Genomic DNA, 26,808 nt, shown 5'->3' on the forward strand with positions numbered 1-26,808 from the left:
AAAAAATAAAGTCTGACACTGTTTCCACCGTTTCCCCATCTATTTCCCATGAAGTGATGGGACCAGGTGCCATGATCTTCGTTTTCTGAATGTTGAGCTTTAAGCCAACTTTTTCACTCTCCTCTTTCATTTTCATCAAGAGCCTTTTTAGTTCCTCTTCACTTTCTGCCGTAAGGGTGTTGTCATCTGCATTTCTGAGGTTATTGATATTTCTCCCAGCAATCTTGATTCCAGCTTGTGCTTCTTCCAGCCCAGCGTTTCTCATGATGTACTCTGCATATAAGTTAAATAAGCAGGGTGACAATATACAGCCTTGACATACTCCTTTTCTTATTTGGAACCAGTCTGTTGTTCCATGTCCAGTTCTAACTGTTGCTTCCTGACCTGCATATAGGTTTCACAAGAGGCAGGTCGGGTGGTCTGGTATTCCCGTCTCTTGAATCACATACAAAACCTTTCCACTTTTACTCTTCCTCCTTTTATGTTTTTTTAAATGTCATAATTTGCCTTATGTTGTGGATTTATTAGCAAATTATAGTAACTTTATTTACTTTTGATACTCTTGTTCTAATCTTTAAAGTAGCATTGTGTTAACATCATATTACAGGGTTCTGAGTTTGCCCATATATTTATCTGTGTATTTTTTCTTTCATGTTACTTATTGGCCTCCTTTCATTTCAGCTTGAAGAACTTCTTTCAGCATTTCTTGTTAGATAGGTCTAGTGATGATGAATTGCCTCATCTTTTGTCTGGAAATGTCTTTATATCCCTGAAGGATAATTCTGCCACGTGGAGTATTTTTTTTTTTTAATTAAAAAAATTTTTTAAAGTTTTGACCATGCCAAGCAGCATGCAGAATTTTAATTACCCAACCCAGGATTAAACCTGTTCTCCCAGCAGTGGAAGCACAGGTCGGAACTGCTGAACCATCAGGAAAGTTCCCAGGTGGATTATTTTTGATTGTTTTTTTCTCTCATTACTTTGAATATATCATCCCACTGTCTCCTGGCCTGTAAGAGTTCTTCTGAGAAATTCACTGATGTCCCATTGGAGGTTCCTTTGTAGGTTACAGTCTTCTTCCTTTCTTGCTGTCTTTAGGTTTCTCTTTTTTGTGTTTGATTTTTTATTCTTTCTGTTTTTTAAATAAAATGTCTTGGAGAAGGACATTTTGGGTTGACTTAATGGGACAATCTGTTTATTTGCTTCATGAACTTGATGTCCAGATCTCTTTCCAGATTTGGAAAGTTCTCAGCCATTATTTCTTTAAATAAGTTTTCTGCCTCTGTTTTCCCTCATTTTTTCCTTCTGGAACTCTAATGATTTGGATATTGGGTTTTTGAGGATGTCTTCATAGATTATTCAGACTTCCTTCACTTTTTAATTCTTTTTTCTCTTTAGGCTGAGTTCTTTCAAAGTTCCTATCTTTTTTTTTTTTTTTTAAAGAATTTAAAAAATATTCATTTATTTATCTGGCTGTGTCAGGTCTTCGTTGCAGCATGCAGGGTCTTCATTGAGTCCTGTGGGACCTTTTGTTGTGGCACACAGACCCTCTAGTTGTGGTCTGCAGGCTCTGGAGCACAGGGGCTCAGTAGTTAGTGGCGTGAGGGGTTAGCTACTCCGTGGCATATGGGATCTTAGTTCTCTGAGCAGGGTCGAGCCCATGTCCCTTGCATTGCAAGGCAGATTCTTAACCATTGGATCACCAGGAAGTCCCCCTAGCTGTTTTACTGATTCTGTTTTCTATGTGGTCTACCTGCTTTTGATGCTCTTTATTTCATTTTTCATTTCATTTGTTCAGGTCTTAAACTCTAGAATTTTTTTTTCAGTGATTTTTATTTCTTAGTTAAATTTCTCATTTTCATCACATCATGTTTTTTTTTTTTTTTTTAAATTTCTTTGAATTTTCTTTCTGTGTTTTCTTATAGCTGAGTTTCCTTAGAACAGCTGTTTTGAATTCTTTATTGTATAAATAGTAGATTTTCTTGTCTTTAGATTTGTTTACTGGAAGATTATTGTGATCTTTTGGTGATATCATGTCTCCTTGATTTTTCATGTTTCCTCATAGAGTCCAAAATGCATCAGCAGAAACTACATTCCTTTAATGGCCCTGGGAATCTTACATGCTACTCTGTGACTTGCTCCCTCTCCCTAGGCATGGACTTCCTTTGGGATACTCTGGATGCATTATGAGAAATGAGAGAATTAAGTCTCTTCAGCAGAGTCCTGCACAGACTTAGATACCAAACGAGTGTGGCTGACCCTTTAGAAACTGGACTCAGTGGCTCTCCCTTTCCCCTGTGAGAGAAATCATGGGCTGTCTATTTAGCCACATGCTGTATCTGTACATTATGTGATACAGGCAGGGACAAGCCGTTCCTCTTATCCACTCCAGCTCATCCAAACTTTTTTTTTTCTTTGTCCTCAAAAGGAATGTTGATACTTCTCCTCTGGAAATATGGATTTCCACAAAGGCTGTCTCATCTGAAGGTGACTGCTGAGTCATTGTTCTGCCTGTACTCCCAGACTATAGCTCAGGGGCTGGACCTGGCTCAGTCTCCTGTAGGTTTCACAGCTGGTGCTGAAGTCTGTCTGCTTATTACCTAATGCTCTAGTGGGCCAGGTTTGCTGTAAGTCCCTTGGAGTAAGGTGCTGGGTTCCACTACTCACACGAAAGTTCTTCCATTTGTGGATAGATCCCTAATTTTTGTTCTTTAGTTTTTTAATATTTATACTTATTATAAGTTTTTCCTGAAAGTACATAAGAGGTTATATTATTTATGAGAAAGAAAGTAACTAGTGAGTGGTTCCCTGAATCTCACATCTGAGTCATCAAAACCCAGGTCAAAGATTCGTAGACAAAGTCTGTATTATAGGCAAAGAATGAAGAAAAATTAAGTTTTCTGTGCTTTTTATAAAAGGGAAGAAGACAACTGTCTCTCCTTCCTTTTCTGAGAGAGTTTTGTTGGAAATATAAAAATCGTCATTGTTGTTATTCAGTCACTCAGTCGTGTCCAGCTCTTTGCAGCCCCATGATGTACTGGAGCATGCTAGACTTCCCTGTCCTTCACTTTCTCCTGGAGTTTGCTCTAACTCATGTACATTGAGTCAGTGATGCCATCTAACCATCTCATCCTCTGTTGCCCCTTTTTCCTCCTGCCTTCAGTCTTTCCCAGCATCAGTGTCTTTTCCAAGGAGTTGGCTCTTTGAAGCAGGTAACCAAAGTATTGGGGCTTCAGCTTCAGCATCAGTCCTTCCAATGAATGTTCAGGGTTGATTTCCTTTAGGATTGACTGGTTTGATCTCCTCACTGTCCAAGGGACTCTCAAGAGTCTTCTCTTCAGCACCACAGTTCTAAGACATCTCTTTGGAGCTCACCCTTTTTTACTGTTCAGTTCTCACATGCATACATGACTACTGGAAGGCTACCATAGCTTTGACTATATGGACCTTTGTCACAAAGTGGTATCTTTGGACTGTAAATAAATCTCTCTGTGATAAGACCAGGCTCCTTTGTCTTCAGTTCTATGACTGGGAAGTGTCTTCCTGCTCCAGACTTTCATACCCTTTGAAATGTACACACATCCCTCCAGGTTTAAGTAAATCTCTCTGGGGCTTTCACAGTTGTAACGTAATTCTAAGGTTGCTTTTAGTCCAGAATCCCAAATTTCAGTAAAGTTTGGCCTGAAAGAACTAACTGTCCAGTAACATGAAAGTAACTTCCCTGTAGCCTCACAGAGGGATGTTTCTTGATGATAAAGCCTGTCAAGAAGACATAATAGCCCTAATTTGTCTGTGTCAAATAATAGAACTGTAAGTACACTGCTGCTGCTGCTGCTGCTAAGTCGCTTCAGTCGTGTCCAACTCTGTGCAACCCCATAGACAGCAGCCCACTAGGCTCCTCTGTCCCTGAGATTCTCCAGGCAAGAACACTGGAGTGGGTTGCCATTTCCTTCTCCAATGCATGAAAATGAAAAGTGAAAGTGAAGTCACTCAGTTGTGCCCGACTCTTAGCGACCCCATGGACTGGAGCCTACCAGGCTCCTCTGTCCATGGGATTTTCCAGGCAAGAGTACTGGAGTGGGATGCCATTGCCTTCTCCCGTAAGTACACTAAAGGGCGGCAGAAAGAGAATTACTATTACACCTCAGCGATTGATGTAGTGACTAGAGTTTTTAAAAATCATCAAAGGCAGAAAAATCTGGACAACACTGTAAACTACATGTTTAAGAATATTGATGTGGGATTTCCCTGGTGATCCATTGATTAAGAACCTGCTTGCTAGTGCAGAGGACAAGGGTTCCATCTCTGGTCAGGGAAGATCCCACATGTTGTGGGGCAGTTAATCCTGCATGCCACAACTACCGGGCCCTAGAGCCCATTCTGAGGAGCCTGTGCACAGCGACCAGAGAGTAGCTTCTGCTTGCCACAACCAGAGAAAGCCTGTGCACAGTGACAAAGACCCAGTAAAATAAATAAATAAATAAATAAAAATTTTTAAGGATTACTGATAAATTTCCTTTGAGAAAGATCACCAGCACTCAGTAAGAATATCTGCTTCCTTAGCGCCTAGCAGCCTTGGAACTTTATATTTTATTATTTGTTAATCTGATAGTATTTGTATTTATTTTCAATTCATTAATTGCTAAGTGATTGAAAATGTTTGCATATGCTTGCAATTTGATTTTTTCTTTTTGTAAGGTATGTTGATAATTTTATGTGTATTTCCATATTGTTACATAGCCTACTTTTATTTATAATATTTTATACTGTACATATTCCTCCCTTGTCATTGACTTTTAAGCCATCTTATGTTCTTTAACTTAAATTAAAATGTTTGTGTAGTCAGATCCATCTCTATACTCTTTTTTTGTTTTGTTTTTTTCTTTGATTTCTGCAGGTTATTTTTTGTAATCCTACTTGTTACTTAGAATCCATATAGGGCACGCTCTCATTTTAAAACTTAACCTCATAAAAACAAGATAGACTCGCTCCAACCAATGAATCATTGAAATGGGCCAGGTATTATAATTTCTGTTTGTTTTTACAACTTAGACTGTTAGACTGAAGTGAAGTGAAAGTTGCTCAGTCATGTCCAACTCTTTGCAACCCCATGGACTAAATAGTCCATGGAATTCTCCATGCCAGAATACTGGGGTGGGTACCTTTTCCCTTCTCCAGGGAATTTTCCCAACCACTGCAACATTATCCTGCTGCTGCTGCTCCTAAGTTGCTTCAGTCGGGTCCGACTCTGTGCGACCCCAGAGACGGCAGCCCACCAGGCTCCCCCATCCCTGGGATTCTCCAGGCAAGAACACTGGAGTGGGTTGCCATTTCCTTCTCCAATGTGTGAAAGTGAAAAGTGAAAATGAAGTCGTTCAGTCATGTCCGACCCTCAGCGACCCCATGGACTGCAGGCTTTCAGGCTCCTCTGTCCGTGGGATTTTCCAGGCAAGAGTAGTGGAGTGGGGTGCCATTGCCTCCTCTGAACATTATCGTAGTCTTCTGTAATTTAATATTATGTCTTCTTTTGGTTGTCAGATTATTAATAACTTCACAAGACGGATCCAGACCAAAATTAAAGATCTTCTACAGCAAATGGAAGAAGGGCTGAAGACAGCTGATCCACATGATTGCTCTGCTTATACTGGTTGGACAGGTAAGTCTATGGGATATAAGCAATTGATACATTTTATTTTTGGATTATGATGTGTAAGACTTGGATCTGAATTATTTTTCTTTTAAAATGATATGTTTTATACTTTATAAAAAGAAGTTTTGAACTATCTTCATTGATGAAATGCTTTGTAATTTTTTTTTAATTTATTAAAAAAAAAATCTAGCATAACAGGCTCTAGATTCATCCACCTCACTGAAACTGACACAAATTCATTCTTATTTATGACTGAATTATATTCTATTGTATATGTGTACTGTATCTTCTTTATCCATTCTTCTGTTAATGAACATCTAAGTTGGTTCCTTGTCTAAGCTGTTGTAAATAGTACTGCTGTGAACATGGGTACGTGTGTCTTTTTGAATTACGGTTTTCTTAAATATATGCCAGTGGTGGTGTTTCTGGTTCATATGGTAGATTTTTTCCTAGTTTATTAAGGAATCTCTGTTCTCCATAGTAACTGTATCAGTTTACATTCCCACCAACAGTGCAAGAGGGCTCCCTTCTCTCCACATCCTCTCCAGCATTTATTGTTTCTGCAGTCTTGGATGTTGGCCGTTCTGACTGGTGTGAGGTGATGCCTCATTGTAGTTTTGATTTGCATTTCTCCAATGATTAGCATGTGTTTATTGGCCATCTGGATGTCTTCTTTGGAGAAATGTCTGTTTAGGCCTTCTGCCCAATTTTTGATGGGGCTTTGTTTTTCTGATATTGAACTATGTGAGCTGCTTATATATTTTAGAGATTAGTCTTTTGTCAGTTATTTCATTTGCAGTTATTTTCTCCCATTCTCAGGATTGTCTTTTAATCTTCTTTATTGTTTCCTTTGCTGTGCAGAAAGCTTGTAAATTTAATGATGGGTTTTTTTGTGGGGTTTTTTTTTTTTTTAATTTCCATTACATTGATCTCATCAAAAAGTGTATTGCCTATGTTTTCCTCTAAGAGTTTTATAGTTTCTGGCCTTACTATTTAAGTTTTTAATCCATTTTGAGTTTATTTTTGTGTGTGATGTTAGGAGGTGTTCTAGTTTCATTCTTTTGCATGTAGCTGTCCAGTTTTCCCAGCACTGTTTATTTAAGAGACTTTCTTTTCTCCAGTGTATGTTCTTGCCTCTGTCATCACAGACAAGGTGCCCATAGGTGCATGGGTTTATCTCTGGGTCTCTGTCCTGCTCCATTGGTCTATATTTCTATTTTGGTGCAAGTACCACACTGTCTTGATGACTATAGCTTTGCAGTAAAGCCCACAGTAAGGAAAGTTAATTCCTCCACCTCCATTCTTTCTCAAGATTGCTTTGGCTATTGGGAGTCTTTTATTACCAATAGCTCTGAAAAGAAGAGAAGCAAAAAGCAAAGGAGAAAAGGAAGGATATTCCCATCTGAAAGCAGAGTTCCAAAGAATAGCACAGAGAGATAAAAAAGCCTTCCTCAGCGATCAGTGCAAGAAATAGAGGAAAACAACAGAATGGGAAAGACTAGGGATCTCTTCAAGAAAATTAGAGATACCAAGGGAACATTTCATGCAAAGATTGGTTCGATAAAGGATGGAAATGGTATGGACCTAACAGAAGGAGAAGATATTAAGAAGAGGTGGCAAGAATACACAGAAGAACTGTACAAAAAAGATCTTCATGACCTAGATAATCACGATGGTGTGATCACTCAGCTAGAGCCAGACATCCTAAAATGTGAAGTCAAGTGGGCCTTATGAAGCATCACTGCGAACAAAGCTAGTGGAGGTGATGGAATTCCAGTTGAGCTATTTCAAATCCTGAAAGATGATGCCGTGAAAGTGCTGCACTCAATATGCCAGCAAATTTGGAAAACTCAGCAGTGGCCACAGGACTGGAAAAGGTCAGTTTTCATTCCAATCCCAAAGAAAGGCAATGCCAAAGAATACTCAAACTACCGCACAATTGCAGTCCTCTCACATGCTAGTCGGAGAAGGCCCTGGCGACCCACTCCAGTACTCTTGCCTGGAAAATCCTATGGGCAGAGGAGCCTGGTGAGCTGCAGTCAATGGGGTTGCTAAGAGTCAGGCATGACTGAGCGACTTCACTTTCGCTTTTCACTTTCATGCATTGGAGAAGGAAATGGCAACCCACTCCAGTGTTCTTGCCTGGAGAATCCCAGGGGCGGGAGCCTCGTGGGCTGCCGTCTATAGGGTCACACAGAGTCGGACACGACTGAAGTGACTTAGCAGCAGCAGCACATGCTAGTAAAGTAATGCTCAAAATTCTCCAAGCCAGGCTTCAGCAATACATGGACTGTGAACTTCCAGATGTTCAAGCAGGTTTTAGAAAAGGCAGAGGAACCAGAGATCAAATTGCCAGCATCCAATGGATCATCGAAAAAGTAAGAGAGTTTCAGAAAAACATCTATTTCTGCTTTATTGACTATGCCAAAGCCTTTGACTATGTGGATTACAATAAACTGTGGAAAATTCTTAAAGAGATGGGAATACCAGATCATCTGACCCGTCTCTTGAGAAACCTATATGCAGGTCAGGAAGCAACAGTTAGAACTGGACATGGAACAACAGACTGCTTCCAAATAGGAAAAGGAGTACATCAAAGCTGTATATTGTCACCCTGCTTATTTAACTTATATGCAGAATACATCATGAGAAATGAGCTGGAAGAAGCACAAGCTGGAATCAAGATTGCTGGGAGAAATATCGGTAGCCTCAGATATGTAGACAACACCACCCTTATGGCAGAAAGTGAAGAGGAACTAAAAAGCCTCTTGAAGAAAGTGAGGGAGGAGAGTGAAAAAGTTGGATTAAAGCTCAGCCTTCAGAAAACTAAGATCATGGCTTCTGGTCCCATCACTTCATGGAAATAGATGAGGAAACAGTGTCAGACTTTATTTTTCTGGGCTCCAAAATCACTGCAGATGATGATTGCAGCCATGAAATTAAAAGACGCTTACTCCTTGGAAGGAAAGTTATGATCAACCTGGATAGCATATTCAAAAGCAGAGACATTACTTTGCCAACGAAGGTCTGTCTAGTCAAGGCTATGGTTTTTCTAGTGGTCATGGATGGATGTGAGAGTTGGGCTGTGAAGAAAGCTGAGTGCAGAGTAATTGATGCTTTTCAACTGTGGTATTGGAGAAGACTCTTGAGAGCCCCTTGGACTGCAAGAAGATCCAATGAGTCCATCCTAAAGGAGATCAGTCCTGGGTGTTCATTGGAAGGACTGATGTTGAAGCTGAAACTGCAGTACTTTGGCCACCTCATGCGAAGAGTTGACTCATTGGAAAAGACCCTAATGCTGGGAAGGATTGAGGACAGGAGGAGAAGGGGATGACAGAGGATCAGATGGTTGGATGGCATCACTGACTCGATAGACATGGGTTTGGGTAAACTCTGGGAGTTGGTGGTAGACAGGGAGGCCTGGTGTGCTGCAATTCATGGGGTTGCAAAGAGTCGGACATGACTGAGCGACTGAACTGAACTGAATTGTATTTCCATACAAATTGTGAAATTTTGTGTTCTAGTTCTGTGAAAATACCATTGATATTTTGATAGGGATTGCATTGGATCTGTAAATTGCTCTGTGTAGTATTGTCATTTTCACAGTATTAATTCTCCAATCCAAGAACATGGTATATCTCTGCATCTGTTTGTGTCATCTTTGATTTCTTTCATCAGCTTCTTACAATTTTTTACATACAGGTCTTTTGTCTCTTTAGGTAGGTTTATTCCTAGGTATTTTATTCTTTTTGTTCAATGGTGAATGGGATTGTTTCCCTAATTTCTCTTTCTGGTTTTTCATTGGTAGTGTATAGAAATGCAAGGGATATCAGTGTATTAATTTTGTGTCTTGTGACTTTAGTATGTTCATTGATTAGCTCTAGTAATTTTCTTGTGACATCTTTACGGTTTTCTATGTAAAGAATCATGTCATCTGCAAACAATGAGACTTCTCCTATGTCTTTTTCAGTCTGGATTCCTTTTATTTGTTTTTTTCCTCTGATTGCTATGGCTAAGACGTCTAAAACTTTCAGTTTTTCACCATTAAGAATAATGTTTGCTGTAGGTTTGTCACATATGGACTTTATTATTTTGAGGTATGTTCCATCTATGCCTATTTTCTGGAGAGTATTTTTTTTTTTTTTTATAAATGGGTGTTGAATTTTGTTGAAAGCTTGCTGTGAATCTGTTGAGATGATCATGCAGTTTTTTTTCCCTAACAATATGTTAATAGGGTATATCACATTGATTGATTTGTGATACTGAAGAATCCTTGCCTCCCTGGAATAAACGCCCCTTGATCATGATATATGAACCTTTTAATGTGTTGTTGGATTCTGTTTTCTAGAATTTTGCTGAGGATTTGTACATCGAATTTGTCCATGATATTGGCCTTTAATTTTCTTTTCTTGTGGCAGCTTTGTCTGGTTTGGGTATGAGGTTGATGGTGGCCTTGTAGAACGAGTTCTAGAAGAGTTTGAGCAGGATTAAGTGTTAGCTCTTCTCTGAATTTTTGGTAGAATTCACCTGTGAAGCCATCTGGCCATGAGCTTTTGTTTGTTGGAAGATTTTTGGTTACAGTTTCAGTTTCTATGTCTGTAATTGGTCTGTTCGTATTTTCTATTTCTTCTGTTTCAGTCTTGGAAGGTTATACTTTTCTAAGAATACGTCCATATCTTCCTGGTTGTTTATTTTATTACCATATATTTGCTCGTAGTAATCTCCATGATTAATTTCTTCACTGCCTGTTGTAACTTCTCTTTTTTCATTTCTAATTCTATTGATTTGAGTCTTCTCCCTTTTCTTCTTAATGAGTTTGGCTAATGGTTTGTCAATTTTTTTAATCATTTAAAGAACCAGCCTTTAGTTTTATTGCTCGTTGTTTTTGTCACCTTCATTTCTTTTTCATTTATTTCTGGTCCGATCTTCATGATTTCTTTCCTCCTACTAACTTTGGGGGGTTTTTTTGTTCTTTTTCTAGTTGCTTTAGGTGTAGGGTTGAGTAGTTTATTTGAATTTTCTCTTGTTTCTTGAGATAGGATTGTATTGCTATAAACTTCCCTCTTAGCACAGCTTTTACTGCCTCCCATAGGTTTTGAGTTGTCATGTTTTCATTGTCATTTGCTTCTAAGTATTTTTTGATCTTCTCTTTGGATTTCTTCAGTGACCTCTTCATTACTCAGAAGCATTTTGTTTAGCCTACATTTGTTTGTGATTTTTATAGTTTTTTTCCCCTTTGTAGTTCACATCTAATTTTATAGCATTGTGGTCAAAAAGATCTTGAGATGATTTCAGTTTTTAAAATTTACCAAAGCTTGATTTGTGACTCAAGATGTGATCTATCCTGGAGAATGTTCAGGAAAAAAGTGAGAAAAAGTGAAATCTACTGTTTTTCGATGAAGTGCCCTGTGGATATCAATTAGGTCCAGCTAGTCCAATATATCATTTAAAGCTCGTGTTTCCTTATTAAGTTTCTATCTAGATGGTCTGTCCATTGGTGTGAGTGGTTAAAGCCTCCCACTATTATTGAGTTACTGTCAATTTCCCCTTTGATAGTTAGCTTTTGCCTATGTATTGCAGTGCTTCAATGCTGGGTGGATATATATTTATAATTGTTATATCTTGTTCTTGGATTGATCCTTTGATCATGATGTGGTGTCCTTCCTTGTTTCTTGTAATGGTGTGTGTTTTAAAGCCCATTTTATCTGATATGAATGTTGTTATTCCCACTTTCTTTTGTTTTCAATTTGCATGGAATATCTTTTTCCAGCCCCTCACTTTCAGTCTGTATGTGTCTCTAGGTCTGAGGTTATTCTCTTGTGAACAGCATATATAAGGGTCTTGTTTTTGTGTCCATTCAGCTAATCTGTGTGTTTTGTTTGAAGCATTTAATCCATTTACATTTATGGTAATTATTGATATATATGATCCTATTACCGTTTACTTTTTTCTTTTGGGTTTGTTTCTGTAGGGCTTTTCTTTCTCTTGTGTTTCCTATCTAGAGAAGTTCTCTTACTGTTTGTTAAAGCTGGTTTGGTGGTGCTGAATTCTCTTCACTTTTGCTTCTGTAAAGCTTTTGATATCTCCTTTGGATCTGATGAGAATCTTGCTGGATAGAGTAATGTTGGTTGTAGGTTTTTTCCCTTTCATCACTTTTAAGTATATCCTGCTACTCCCTCTGACTTGTAGAGTTTCTGTTGAAAGATCAGCTGTTAGCCTTACAGGGATCCCCTTGTATGTTATTTATTGCTTTTTCCTTGCTGCTTTTAATATTTTTTTCATTGTGTTTAATTTTCATTAGTTTGACTAATATGTGTCCTGGTGTGTTTCTCCTTGGGTTTATCCTTTATGAGATTCCCTGGTCTCCTTGGACTTGGGTAGCTATTTCCTTTCCCATGTTGGGAAGTTTTTGACTATAATATTCTGAAATATTTTCTCATACCCTTTCTTTTTCTCTTCTTCTTCTGGGATGCCTATAATTTGAATATTGGTGCACTAAATATTGTCCCAGAGTTCTCTGGAGTGTTGCTATTTCTTTAATTTTTTTCCTTTGTCCTATTCTGCTTCAGTTATTTCCACCATTCTATATTCAAGCTCACTTATCTGTTCTTCTGCCTCAGTTATTCTGCTGTTGGTTCCCTCCAGAGTATTTTGAATCTCAGTTATTGTGTTGTTCACTGTTGGCTTTCTATTCTTTATTTCTTCTAGGTCGTTGGTAAACATTTTTCATATATTCTAGATCTGTGTTCCATTCTATTTATCTGTGCATCCATTTTGTTACCAAGATTTTGGATATCTTTACTATCATTGCACTGAATTCTTTTTCAGGAAGACTACCTATTTTTCATTTGTTTGGTCTTGTGGGTTTTTACCATTTTCCTTTATCTGCTTCATGTTTCTCTTTCTTTTCATTTTGTTTAATTTATTGCTTTTGAGGTCGCCTTTTTGTAGGCTTGAAGGTAGTAGTTCCTCTCATTTGTCAGGGTTCCCCCCCATGGCTGGGGTTGGACCAGTGACTTGTGAAGTTTCCTAGTGTTGGGGACCTGTGCCCGTGTTCTTGTTGTTGGTGGAACTGTGTTTTGTCTCCCCGAAGGGTAGTGCCATATCCAGTAGTGTGTTTTGGGGTTTCTCTGGGCTTGTTATGGCTTTAGGCAGTCTGTCTGATCATGGGCAAGTGTGTGTTCCTATTTTGCTGAAGGTTTTGCTTGAGGTGTCTGGTATTGAAGATTGCTTGCTTTTGGGTAAGGCTTGGTCTTAGTGTTGAGAGACCTTTGGAAGGTCTTGCTGATTAATGTTCCATGGTTAGAAGGTCTCTTGGTCCTGAGTCCTGTACTCGGGTCTCCCATCTCAGGGGTTAAGGCCCAACCCCTTAATGCAGCTCCAAAATGTCACAGGCCACACAGCACAGAACACAAAACCCCAAGACTAATGGTTAAACCACAGCCAAGAACACCCAAAGAAACTCACACACTTAGATTGAGAACAGAGCAAGAAAAAAGAAATGAAAAAGAGAAAAACAGGAGTCGAAAATGAAGAAAGTAATCAAGTCATTAAACAAATCCAAGTGTGAAAATCAGTGCTAAAAACTAGACTAGCACAGTGGGGAAGGAAATGGCAACCCACTCCAGTATTCTTGTCTGGAGGATCCCAGTGACAGAGGAGCCTGGTGGGCTGCCGTCTATGGGGCTGTACAGGGTCAGACACGACTGAAGCGACTTAGCAGCAGCAGACTAGCACAAAGTAAAAAACATGGAAAAAATGTAATATAACTAGAGAGTACTGTAAAAACAGGAAAAAATAGAATGAATTCATTTAAAAATAAGATGTTTTAATGAATTCATTTAAAAATAAGATGTTTTAACAAAGGCAAAAGTAGTTCATAAAAAATAACAATTAAAGGTTTAATAAAGAAAAAACATCATTAGAACAATATGAAAAAGAAAAAATATATAGAGTGATAGCTGGAAGAATGTTGTACTAATTCCTTATTTTCCTCTTCACACAGTGTGCTGTAGTCCATCTACCTACTCAGAAAGTCTTCCAGCATTTCTGGAAAGGTCTTTGGACCTGTTGTGGCAGTGTAATGTCAGCTCAGGCTCAGATTTTGCCTTACTCAGTAGTTGCTTTACTTGTTCCCAGAGTCCACAGTTGCCCCTAAAGTCCACAACTTTGGGCTGATTGTGGGGATTTAATCTGCTGCACCTGCAGCTGTAAGAGCTGTTTTCCCTTCTCTCTGTTGCTCACACGGCCCCTGGTTCTCTGCTCTGGTTTAGGCCCTGCCTCTGCTTGTAGGCCTCCCTCTCATATCTGTTTTCCACCTAGACATGAGGGGACAAAAATAGCAGCTTATTAGGGCTCACTTGTTCAGTTGGACTGGGGACAGGGAGGGGTACAGCAGACACATTTGGGGTGTGTGGGGAGTGCCCACTGAGGCTGAGATCTGCAGGAAGTTACCACACTCTAAGGAAGGTCATGCACTTCCCCAGGGGAATTGGCCTCAGGTTGTGGGTCCCTAGGCAGAGCCCAGCTGCTCAGGCCTCCAGGAAGGTGTGGGCAGTGACCTGTGCCCACTCACAGGTTGGTGGCAGTTGGAACCCTGGGGTTGAGACCATAGTGACCTCCTGGCCACCGCCTCTGGCCCCCACACTGGCCTGGCAGCAGTCTAGTATCCCATGTTTCCCCCTCTGGTATCACAAACTGCAGTTGCGTCTATTTCTGCATCTGGCTCTCCTGCCAGACTTTCTGTTTCTGGAGTCACTGACCGCTGCTGTCTCCTTTTCCCTCTGGCACTTGTGAAGATGGGGTCCTGCATTCCATGAGCATGGGGAGTTAGAGCTTTCCTGCAGCAGTGATCTCTTGCCTCTCTGGCAGGCCCAGTCTTTTCCCTGAACTCCCTTAGCTGTATCATACTAACCTCCTCATCTTCATGGTAGTCAACCTCAGTCCTCTCCCTGGAGTCCGACCCCCAAAGCCTGAGCCTTGATACCCTCCACTCACTGTGGAGGCATTCAGGCCACTTCTCGACTGGGAAGGGCAGTTTGGCAAGATCTCTGTGGTGAATTATCTCGGTTTTGCCTTCTGAGCACCTGTTGCTGGATTCCCCTCTGAGAGTCCAAAGGTCCCCCTGACTCCTCCCATGAGGGGTTTCCGAGTGTGTGGGAACTTTTCCTCCTTCATGACTCCCTCCACAGGGTGCTGGTCCCCATCTCAAAATCCTTTGTCTCTTTTTTTATCTTTATCCTTTGCTGTATCTCATTCTTATCTTAACTCAAAGATAAGATTGACTTATCTTTTTGGAAGTCTGTCTTCTGCTAGTGTTCAGAAGTTGTTCTGTAGAAGTTGTTCCACATGCAGATGAATTTTTGATGAGTTTGTTGGGGGAAAGGTGATCCCCCATCTTACTCGTCTGCCATTTGAAGGTCTCCTGGACATTAATATTCTTAAACACTTGCCTACTGTCCTGAGCCCCAACTGCTTCCATTCTGGGCCACATGTTCCTTCCAGGCCTGTAGTTTTATTTCTAAAGAAATTCTTTCTGCTTGAAGTTTAAATGTCATATGAAGTTAGTATGTCATTTTTGTAACATTGATTACCTGACCTAATATATGTCTGATTTTTTTAAATGTGTAATGAGAACAGACTTGCTCTAAGGTCTGTTTTTCTTTGTTTGCTTCTATGTCTTTGTTCTTTGCGACAAGCTAAATTTGTGTGACTTTTCTGGCCTTAATAGTTATCAATGATTTAACCTTCTGTTTGTACTCATTTAAATCATTTGTACACATAAAGATTTTGATTTTGATAATTATAATTAAGCAACCAGTAGTAACACTTCACATCAAAAATTTTAATTTCAAAATCAGTTTGCCTTAACTAATCTTTATATTCTTTTTATTATTTTACCATGGTGTCATACATTATAATAACTATCTAGGGAATATAAAAGAAATGAGACAGACCTTGTTTTTGTTGTTTAATTATTTATTTTAATTGGAGGCTAATTACAATATTGCAGTGGTTTTTGCCATACATTCACATGAATCAGCCATGGGTGTACATGTGTTCCCCATCCTGAACCCCTCTCCCACCTCCCTCCCCATCCCATCCCTCTGGGTCATCCCAGTGCACCGGCCCTGAGCACCCTGTCTCATACATCGAACCTGGACTGGCAATCTGTTTCACATATGATAATATACATGTTTCAATGCTATTTTCTCAAATCATCCCACCCTTGGCTTTTCCCACAGAGTTCAAAAGTCTGTTCTTTACATCTGTGTCTGTTTTGCTGGACAGACCTTGTTTTGAGGGATTAGAAACACAGTATGATTATTGTTAATAGCAATTCACATGTAAATTTATAGTCTTTTCTTGCTAAATTTTTATAGTTTAATCAGTAAACAGTATGGACACAAGTGTAATGTTGGAGGTGCCAGGAACTGGTACTTGTTTTTCAAGTGACACCCAAATATGATGGCCATGATCTCTTTATTTGTGTTTATATATGTACTCATTTATGTTATGCTTTATTTATTATTTGCCTATTGTGACTACAATATTACATAGTGACAATAGAATTGAATTTTTCAAACCTTTATACCCAGACATGGAGCTAGTTCTCTTACAGAGCCAAAGAAATTTATCCTAAATATAAAGTTAAATAATTTTGGCTAACTTGAAGTAAAATACAAAGAATACACTTATTTTGAAAGGAAAAATCAGTTGTTAGTAGCACAGGCTTCCCCCATGAAGCTTTTACTTAAAGAATTTCTTCTGTTTTAACTCCGTTATTGTTAGACCCCAAATTGGCTATGCATCAGAATTATCTGAAGAGCTTTATAATAAACAGAGACTCCATTCCAGGACAGTTGTATCAGGAATTCAGAGAGTATGATTCTAAGAATCATTGTTTTTTAAAAATCCCCAATTGTTGTCATTTTGGGGGATCACTGAGAGTTATTATGGAAGTATTTGGCTTGAATGATTTCAAATAATATTTAGGGCTTTGGGGTTCATGTAGCAGTATGGAATCCACTTAGACCCATACCTCCCTGTCTTGTCTCCTAAAACTGTACAATATAAGAAGAATAATTGAACCATTCAAAATTTCTCTCTTTAGCAAAATATGAGATAGAGAATATACACAAATAATACAGGGTTAAAAACAAATAGCATCCAGAATGACTATGGAAAGAGCATTGGTAGAGCAGGGGAAGAAAGACAAAGGATCCAGGGGTGGCAAAGTCTGTCCTGTGACTCCCCACAAGTGATTATTCCCAGCAGGAGTGAGACAGACCCTGAGGGGAAGCTTAGAGGACACATCTATGTGAAGAGTGGGCAGGTAATGCTGAACAAACCAGAGAAGAAAGGTATCTGGTTATATGGGGAACATAGGTTTTATAGACTTTCTAACAAAGCACTATTCTGAAAAAGAGGATTAACTTAGAAAGCAGAAGCCGCATTCCTGGTGACACTGCTAATGTGTAGGAAGGAGGGAAACATCAATGGTAGGTGCCTTCTGAAACAAAAAAGATGAGAGTCAAAGGAAAGCTGGCCACCAAAAGTCATCATTTATTATGTAAACTGTTCCTCACCTAAAAAGAAGAAGATGCCTTTCAAATGAAAGCCACTCTCACCATCTTCCTCTTCTAGAGAATCTTCCTATTAATATTTGATCCAGAAAAATACACCTGTTTCAAATTTAAGAAAAAGATCAATTATTTACATGATATTAGAAAAAATAAAAAAGAAAATCAGAGTTTGTCAGCAGAAGAAAACATAGCAAGACATTTCTACTACAAGATGGAGAAAAAGTGCAGCACTTTGCAGCATTAATTTTGTAACTTAATTATGCAATATATTCACAGTGCAGAAATAGTGGAACTCTGAGGAGAGATGGTAAGGCAGTAAGATGATGTAAAATGAGAATTGACAGAACTCAAAAAAGAAATTCAAGGAAACGACAAAATCATGTCAGAAACGAGGACCAAATTGCAAGGAGTTGAAGAAAGAAATGAAAATATAGGAATACATAAAAGGAAAAATAAAACAAGAAAAAAATTAAACCTAAGGAAAACTTGCAGTTTCTGCCTGACATGTAAGGAGTTACTAATAAAAGTCACCACTTTGTGCTAAAAAGTTAAAAACTGAACAGACTGAAAAGTCAACAACTTTTCTATTTGTCATGTAATCCCAGTTTTCTGGATCCATCAGAAAATTGGGGTTACATGACAAATAGCTACACCTAAAATAGGAGCAATATTCAGGGAGATTCAGAAAATCACAATTTACTAGAGCAGAGACCTACAAAGGGAAATCACCACAGGAACCTAAACTGTAATTGATTAATGCCGGAAACTCACTGTAGGCAAATACGGGAAAGAAAAAAACTCCAGGAGGACCCAGTCATAGGGAGGCTTCCACACTTATGTGACGTTAACTTCAGCAGTTATCCCAGGTCCTCACTGTGAATATTGGAAAAAATCCCTGCATGCTTCTCGTGGGGTTGAGGGGCAAAGGAACCATTTTAAAATATTTCAGAGCATTCTGTTCTTAACAAGGCCAGCCTTCAGGAGAAATTATTTTACCAGAGCCTAACCTACTGGATCAGAAGCTAAGCTACCTGGGGAAAGTGTAATAGCCGACTCCAGCTCCCTCTGGCATCCTGTTCAACCTAAGGGGAGAAAGACACTGAGGCGTACTAATGGAGTTCATGGTCCAGGGGCGCATGTTCACCGGAACACTGAGACCTGCTCACAGGACCATAGAATGCCTCCACTCCTGCACTCCTGACCACTCCATTACTGCAGGACTATTTGCTGCAGTTTCTTTTACCTAGTACCTTGTCTACCTTTCAACAGAAAAATTGCTAGACATACGGAAAGGCAAAAACAAGCCAGTTTGAGGTGACTAAACAAACGTCAGGACCAGAACGAGATATGGAAGGAATGTTGGAATTACTGGACCAGGAATTTTTAAATACTATGATGATATGCTAAGGATTTTAATGAAAGGTAGACAACTTGAAGGAACCCATGGATAATGTAAGCAGAGAGGTGTAAATTCTAAGCATTGAACATAAATGCTAGAAATCAAATACACGGTAACAGATAAAGAATTCTCTACTAGACACAGCTAAGGAGAGAATCCTTAGCTTAAAGATACAGCAGAAGAAATTTACAAAACTGAAAAAAAAGAAAACAGAATATTCAAGAAATGGGAAACAACGACAAAAGGTTTAACATTTGTGAAGTGGGAATACCAGAAAGAAAAGAAACAGAGAAAGGATCAGAAGCAATATTTGAAGCAATAATGACTAAGAATTTTTCCAAATTAATATGCACCAAACCACAGGTCTAGGAAGCTCAGAGAATACCAAACAGGATAAATACCAAAAACAAAGAACAAAAACCTGCATCTAGGCATTTCATATCCAAACTTCACAAAACCAAAGGTAAAAAAATCTTTGAAAGAGATACATGCATCCCAGTGTTCATCACAGCGCTACTTATAATAGCCAGGACATGGAATCAACCTAAACGTCCACAACAGAGGGGTGGATAAAAAAGACTTGGGGCATATCTGGGCTTCCTTGGTAGCTCAGACAGTAAAAGAATCTGCCTGCAATGTGGGAGACCCAGGTTTGATCCCTGGGTCAGGAAAATCACCTGGAGAAGGGAATGACTACCCATTCCAGTATTCTTGCCTGGAGAATTCTATGGACAGAGGAGCCTGGAGGCAGTATACAATGTAATTTACTCAGAAAAAGAACGAAATAATGCCATTTGCAGCAACATACGGACCTAGAGATTGTCATACTGAGTGAAGTAAGTCAGACAGAAAAAGACAAATACTGTGTATCTCTTATATGTGGAATCTTAGAAAAGGGTACAAGTGCACTTATTTACGAAATAGAAATAGAGTCACAGATGTAGAAAACAAACTTACTAGTGGGGAAAGCAGGGAGCAAAAGATAATTTGGGATTGACACATACACACTAGTATATGTAAAACAGATAACTAATAACAACCTCCTGTATAGCACAGGGCTTCCCTGCTGGCTCAGTGGTAAAGCATCCCTCTGCCAACGAAGGAGATGCGGGTTCAATCCCTGGGTCAGGAAGATCCCCTGAAAAAGAAAATGGCAATCCACTGCACCATTCTTGCCTGGGAAATCCCATGGACAGAGGAGCCTAGCAGGCCACAGTCCATGGGGTCACAAAGAGTTGGACACAACTGAGCAACTGAGCACACATATAGTACACACACACAAGTTGCTCAGTCGTGTCCGACTCTTTGCGACCCCATGGATTGTAGCCCATCAGGCTCCTCAGTCCATGGGATTTTCCAGGCATGAATGCTAGAGTGGGTTGCCGTTTTCTTCTCCAGGAAACCCTATTCAATACTCTGTAAAGACCTAAATGGGAAAAGAATTGAAAAATGACTGGATATATGCATTTGTATAAGTGATTCACTTTGCTTTACACCTGAAACAAACACAACACTGTGAATCAACTATACTCCAATAATATATATTTTTTAAACTCTTGGAAGAACATAAAGGAAAAAACTGCCCTATTATAGAGAAGCAAGGATCAGAATTACACCAGACTTCTTTTCGGCAACAATGTAAGCAAGGTAAGAGTGCAGTGAAATATTTCAAGTGTTGAGAGTTAAAAAAAAAAAATCCTAGAATTTTGTACCCTTTCAAATTATCCTTAAAAGTGAAGGAGGTGTAAAAACTTTCTCAAACAAAAATCAAGGAAATTTGTTGCCATTTGACTTCATTTTCAAGAAATGATAAACCAAGTCTTTGTGAGAAGGAAGACGGTATTAGTTAGCTACTTGTTGCTGTGCTTAGTCACTCAGATTTGTCTGACTCTTTGAGACCCTGTGGACTTCTTTGTCCATAGGGATTCTCCAGGCACGAATACTGGAGTGGGTTGCCATGCCCTCCTTTGGGAGATCTTCCCAAGTCAGGGACTGAACCCAGGTCTCCCTCATTGGAGGCGGATTCTTTACCATCTGAGTCACCAGCAGTTACTAAAATAAGGAAGAGCTTTAGTGTATGAATAAGTGAAGGTGAAATAAAAATTTTTATTTTTCTTATTCTCAAATGATCTAGCAGATCAAATTATTAGATTGGTGCAAAAGTAATTGCAGTTGGAGCAAAAGTAATTGAGGTTCAAAAGTAATTGTGGTTGACTTTTGCATCAATGAACTGCAATTATTTTTGAACCAAGCACTTTTGAACCCTGCTTTTTTGCACCAACTGCAGTTACTTTTGCACCAACTTAATATATATTCAAATAACAGCAATGAATATACAAAGCATATATGTATGTTTATATATACGCACATATATATGTTTATATGCACATATATATATTTTATATATATATATGATTATATATATGTTGTGTCCAGCTCTTTGTGACCCAGTGGACTGCAGCACGCCAGCCTCCTTTGTCCTCCACTATCTCCTGGAGTTTGCTCAGATTCATGTCCATTGAGTCAGTGGTACTATCTAACCATCTCGTTCTCTGCTGCCCCCCCTCCTTTTGCCTTCAACCTTTCCCAGCATCAGTCATTTCCAATGAGTCATTTGTGTCAGGTGGCCAAAGTATTGGAGCTTCAGCATCAGTCCTTCCTATGAATATTGAGAATTGATTTGCTTTAGGATTGACAGGTTTGATTTCCTTGCAGTCCAGGGGACTCTCGTGAGTCTTCTCTAGCACCACAATTTGAAAGCATTGATTATTGATTCTTCAGTGCTCAACGTTCTTTATGGTCCAACTCTGATGTCTGTACATGACTGCTGGAAAAACCATAGCTTTAACTATACGGACCTTTGTCAGCAAAGTGATGCCTCTGCTTTTTAATATGTTGCCTAGGTTTGTCATAGCTTGCCTTCAAAGGAGCAAGTACCTCCTGCAGTCACCGTTCACACTGGTGATTTTGGAGCCCAAGAAAATAAAATCTGTCACTGCTTTCACTTTCCCCCCTTCTGTTTGCCATGAAGTGTTGGGACCAGATGCCATGAGTTTAGTTTTTTAATATTGAGTTCCAAGCCAGTGTTCTCACTCTCTCACCTTATCAAGAAGCTCTTCAGTTCCTCTGTACTTCATGCCAGTGGAGTGGGGTCATCTGCACATCTGAGGTTGTTGATGTTTCTCCCAGCAGTCTTGGTTCTAGCTTATGATTCTTCCAGTCTGGCATTTCACATGATGTACTCTGCATATAAGTTAAGTAAGCAAGGTGACAATGTACAGCCTTGTTGTCCTCCTTTCCCAATTTTGAACCAGTTTTCCATGTTCAGTTCTAACTGTTGCTTATTAATCTGCAAGAAGTGAGACAGGAGACAGGTAAGGAGGTCCCATCTCTAAGAATTTTCCAGTTTTTTGTGATCCATACAAAGTCTTTAGTTTAGTTAATGAAGCAGAAGTAGATGTTTTTCTGGAATTCCCTTGCTTTCTCCATGAGCCAGTGAATGCTGGCAGTTTGCTCTGTGGTTCCTCTGCCTTTTCTAAACCCATCTTGAACATCTGGAAGTTCTCAATTCATGTATTGCTGAAGCCTAGCTTTAAGAATTTTGAGCATGACCGTACTACCATGTATATGTTATGTATAAGTAAAATGAACAATAGTAAGATACAACAGAAAGAAAGATGAATTTAGGAACAATTTGTTATTATAAGATACTTGCTCTACCCAAGAAGTGTTATAGTGATATTTGAAAGTGGAGTGGAATTAAATTGAAAACAAAATAACATCATAAAATACAGAGAAAGCATTTGGCAAAATCCAGTGCCTATTTGTGATTTAAACATCTCAGTGAACTAGGAATAGAGGGGAACATCCTCAACTTGGTTAAGAACATCACAAAAAAAACTATGTCATATTTAATGGTAAATATTTAAACTTACCTGCTAAGATCAGCAACATGGTAAAAATGTTGCTCACCACTGCTTTCCTCATCATACTTGAAGTTCTAGCTGATGTAATAAGACAAAAAAAGGAAATAAAAGGTATGCAAATTTGGAAGGAAGAAATAAAACTGCCTTTGCAGATGTCATAGCCATTCTAAGTAGAAAATCAGAATCAACAACAAAAAAATTTTTGTAACTAATAAGCAATTAGAGAAAAGTTGTGGGATATGAAGTAAGTTTACAAATTGTTTTTTTATATACCAGCAATGAATACTGTGAACACAGTGAAATTTAAAGTAAAGAACACAATACCGTTTACATTAGCATCCCCCCAAAATACTGAGGTACAAATCTATCAAAATATATACAAAAATCTGTGAGAGGTAAACTACAAAGCTCTTTATTAAAGATAGCAAAAGGAGAACTAAAGTGAGATATTTCATGTTCTTGGATAGGAAGACTCAATATTGTCAAGATGTCATTTCTTCCCAGTTTGATCTATAGATACAGTGCAGTCCCAATCAAAATTCCAACAACTTATTTTGTGAATATCAACAAACTGATTCTAAAGTTTATATAGAGAGGAAAGAAACTCAGAATATTCCACTCAATATTGAAGGAAAAGAACAGATGGAGAACTAACACTATCTAACTTTAAGATTTATAAGACTTTTAAGACTATAAGACTCATAAGCTGCAATAATCAACCAGTGTAGTCCTGGTGAAAGAACAGACGAGAGCCCAGACATACAGCCACAGAAATATAGTTAGCAATATTTAACACAGGATCAAAGGCAATGCAGTGTAGCAAAGATGGTCATTTCAACAAATGGTTCTAGAGCACCTGGGCATCCACATGTAACAGAATGAATCTAGATACCTTTCAAAAGAATTAGCAAAAGAAAAAAAATTAGCAAAATAGGTTATGGACTTGAACATAAAACATAAGACTCCTCAAGATAACACAGGAGAAAACCTAGATGGCCTTTGGTGTGGAACTGACTTTTTACATACGACACTGAAGATGTGGTCTGTGAAAGAAACACAGCCAAAACCCTGGGAATATTGTACGTTCAGTTCTAGACTACCACAGTAAAGCAAGTTTCACAATAAAATGAGTCATATAAATTTTTGGTTTCTCAGTGCATATAAAAGTTATGTTTAGTCTGTTAAGTTTGTAACAGTATCATGTCTAAAAAAAAAAAAAAAAAACCAGCAATGTACATACCTTAATTTTAAAATATTGGTAAAAAAAATGCTAACATAAGCGTTCAGTGAGTCTTTATCCTTTTGTTGGTAGAGAGTTTGAAATATTGTGAGAATTGCCAAAATGTGATACTGGGAAACAACATGAGCAAATGCTATTGGGAAACTAACTCTAACAGACTTACTCAATTCAGGGTGCCACAAAGCTTTAATTTGAAAAAAGAGAGAGAGAGACAGTGAGAGAGATCCCTGTAAATGATAAGGCTTTTTAAAAAGCTACTGTGTGAAAAACATTGAGGAGATAAGCCACTGACCGGGAAAAAGTCCTATGGCTGATTCATGTTGAGGTTTGCAGAAAACAACAAAATTCTGTAAAGCAATTATCCTTCAATTAAAAAAAAAAAAATTTTTTTTAAAATTGCAAAGGACGTACCTGATAAAGGATTTTTACCAAGCATAAACAAAAAAAAAACTCTTAAAACCCAATAATAAGGAAATGAACAACCCTCTTATAGAATAGACAGAATGCATGAGCAGACACCTCACCCAAAAAGATACACAGATGGCAAGTAAGCCATATGAAAACATATGAAAAGATGTTCAACATCTCATGTCATTGGGGAATTGCTAAATTTCAAAACACTGACAGAACCAAATGCTGGTGACTGTGGAACAACCAGAACTCTGATTTACTGCTAGTGGAAATGCAAAATAGTCAGCCATACTAGAAGATGGTTTGGCAATTTTTTACAAAGCTAAACATGGCTCTTAATATACGTTCCAGTAATTGTGCTCTTTATTACCCAAATGAAGTGAAAACTTAGGCTCACCAAAAAGCTGCACATGAGTGTTTATAGCAAACTATATTCATAGTTGCCACAAGTTTGAAGTAGCCAAGATGTCTTTCAGTGAGTAAAGCGATAACTAAATGGTGCATCTAAACGATGAAGTATCATCAGCATTAAAAGGAGGTGTGCCAGAAAGAGACATGGAAGAAACTTAAACTTTCTACTTTTCCTAGAAGACACTTTGAAAAGGCTACCGACTATATGATTTCAATTATATGGTATTCTGGAATATATGTAACTATGAAGACAGTAGAAGTGGTTACTGGTTTCGGTGCATTCAGAGGTGGAGCACAGGTGAACAGGCAGAGCACAGAGGATATTCAGGACAGGGAAACTGCTCTGGATCATCTACAGTGGTGGCTACATCTTGTTATACACTCGTCCCAACCCATAGAATGTATAACACCAAGAGCGTATGGCAGTATAAACGGTGGGCTTTTGGTGAAAATGATGCATCGGTGTCAGTTCATCAGTTGTGACACATGTACTATGTGGTGTGGGATGTCAGTAGTTGAGGAGGAGGTATGTGAGAGAAGTATCAACAGGGAGGAAATCACCTTGGTATTAAACCTCTAAGTGGCCACATTCAGAGGTTCAGCAGCACCCTACAAGATTTTCAAGGAGTTAAAAATGAAGATAAGATTTTAAATCCAGCTAGCTTACCACCCTCCAAACATATAAAGTATAACAAAAGATATAAGAAGAACCTAGAAAATATTTTTATTTAGAGCATTGCAGAGGACTCTGCTAGTGTAGTAGCTTACACACAATGGCTCATGGGCCAAATCTGGGATACAGCCTTTTCACGGGCCTGTTACCAAGAAGGGCTTTTATTTACATTCCTAGAATTTTGAAATAAAAGAATACCCAACAGAGACTGAATGTGGTCCTCAAGGCCTAACCTAGAGTTTATTATCTAGGTTTTTATGGGAAAAAAAAAAAAATTTGCTGACTCCTATATTAGAAGACTAGCTAAGATACGATTCAAGGAAACATGGACATAAGCATAGAGTAACATTGATTAGGAACAGAATTTTGCAGATAGGAGAATAGGCATAGAAACATCAATAAAACTGGGAAAATTTAAAACAGGAAATTTTAGGAATAACATGACTACTTTTCAGTACATAAATTTATTTCACAATATAACTGAAATGGATAACTCTCTGAATACATAATCTACCAAACCTGACACTGGAAGAGATACAACATGTAAATAGATAAAATTCCAAATAAAAATTTGAGAATGTCATCAACTACCTGGCCAAAAACTTCACTGGGAAATTTTGCCAAACTTTAGTTAAAGAACAGGAAATCCCAAGGAGAATGACATAAAAATGCTGTAACATGAGTTCTGTACTGTTTCCCTCTTCCACCCAAAGAATACTGATTTTGATAATTGCACACAAATGAGAGCACCTTTCTGGGACCCAAGAGTCCAATGGAGGAGTTACACGATATCATTGAAGCAAAGAAAAAAATATAGAACTGAGATTGGACACATTGAAAAGGGTAAGAGGAAAATTCCCACATCACCTGTCACCTTGTCCTCAACAGCTCAGTGCCAAGAGAGACACGCTTGGCCTGTGATTTCTCCTGCAGAGGAAAGTGAGAACATGTGAGTGAGTGCCCAGCTTCCGCAACTCTGTGTGAAGCTACTGAGGACACCCACTTCTTTCTCACCCCTTTCAGAATACAGAGGTGATCTGCATACCTGAAGGGCAAGGAGAGGCTGAGAGCACAGCAGCCAGGGCTCAGAATTCAACAGGGGCACAGTTCCACTAACCACTTTGCAGACTCCATCAGGAAGCCTGCGCGTGAGTCACTGGGGACACCCGCTGTGGATCCCCCAAATTGGCCCATAACCATAACCTTGGGCCTCCAACATGCTGCATTCCACACTCAAACACTGACCCACCTTATGTGTGCCCCTGAGGGCAGTGTGTGCAACCTTTGTGGACATTCAGCATGGGCAGAAAGCTGGCTCAACCCAGCAGGATTGGGAGAAAGCATACACACTTGAGGAGCCCTCAACTACCCTAGGAAAAGCAAACATGAGACTCAGCACTCAGCCGGACTTTATGGAATTAGGAGAGGCATACAGTCTTAAAAATTCTCCCCTAACAGGGAACAAAAAGTATGGAACAGGCATATCCATAGAGACGTTCTGAGAAAGCCTGAG

At 38.9% G+C, this 26,808-nt stretch overlaps 1 protein-coding gene across 2 annotated transcripts in view; it reads left to right on the forward strand.

The window, feature by feature from the left end:
* The window catches only part of LANCL2 (LanC lantibiotic synthetase component C-like 2 (bacterial)), an 86,370-nt gene that overhangs the window by 20,847 nt on the left and 38,715 nt on the right, over positions 1-26,808 (forward strand). For both annotated transcript variants that reach the window (XM_010833931.1, XM_010833930.1), the window contains exon 2: positions 5,539-5,656. In XM_010833931.1, the coding sequence (XP_010832233.1) occupies positions 5,539-5,656 (118 nt within the window). The remainder of the gene's footprint in view (positions 1-5,538; positions 5,657-26,808) is intronic.

The sequence above is a fragment of the Bison bison genome, unplaced genomic scaffold (assembly GCF_000754665.1).
Source record: "Bison bison bison isolate TAMUID 2011002044 unplaced genomic scaffold, Bison_UMD1.0 scf7180017863959, whole genome shotgun sequence".
Taxonomy (NCBI): domain Eukaryota; kingdom Metazoa; phylum Chordata; class Mammalia; order Artiodactyla; family Bovidae; genus Bison; species Bison bison.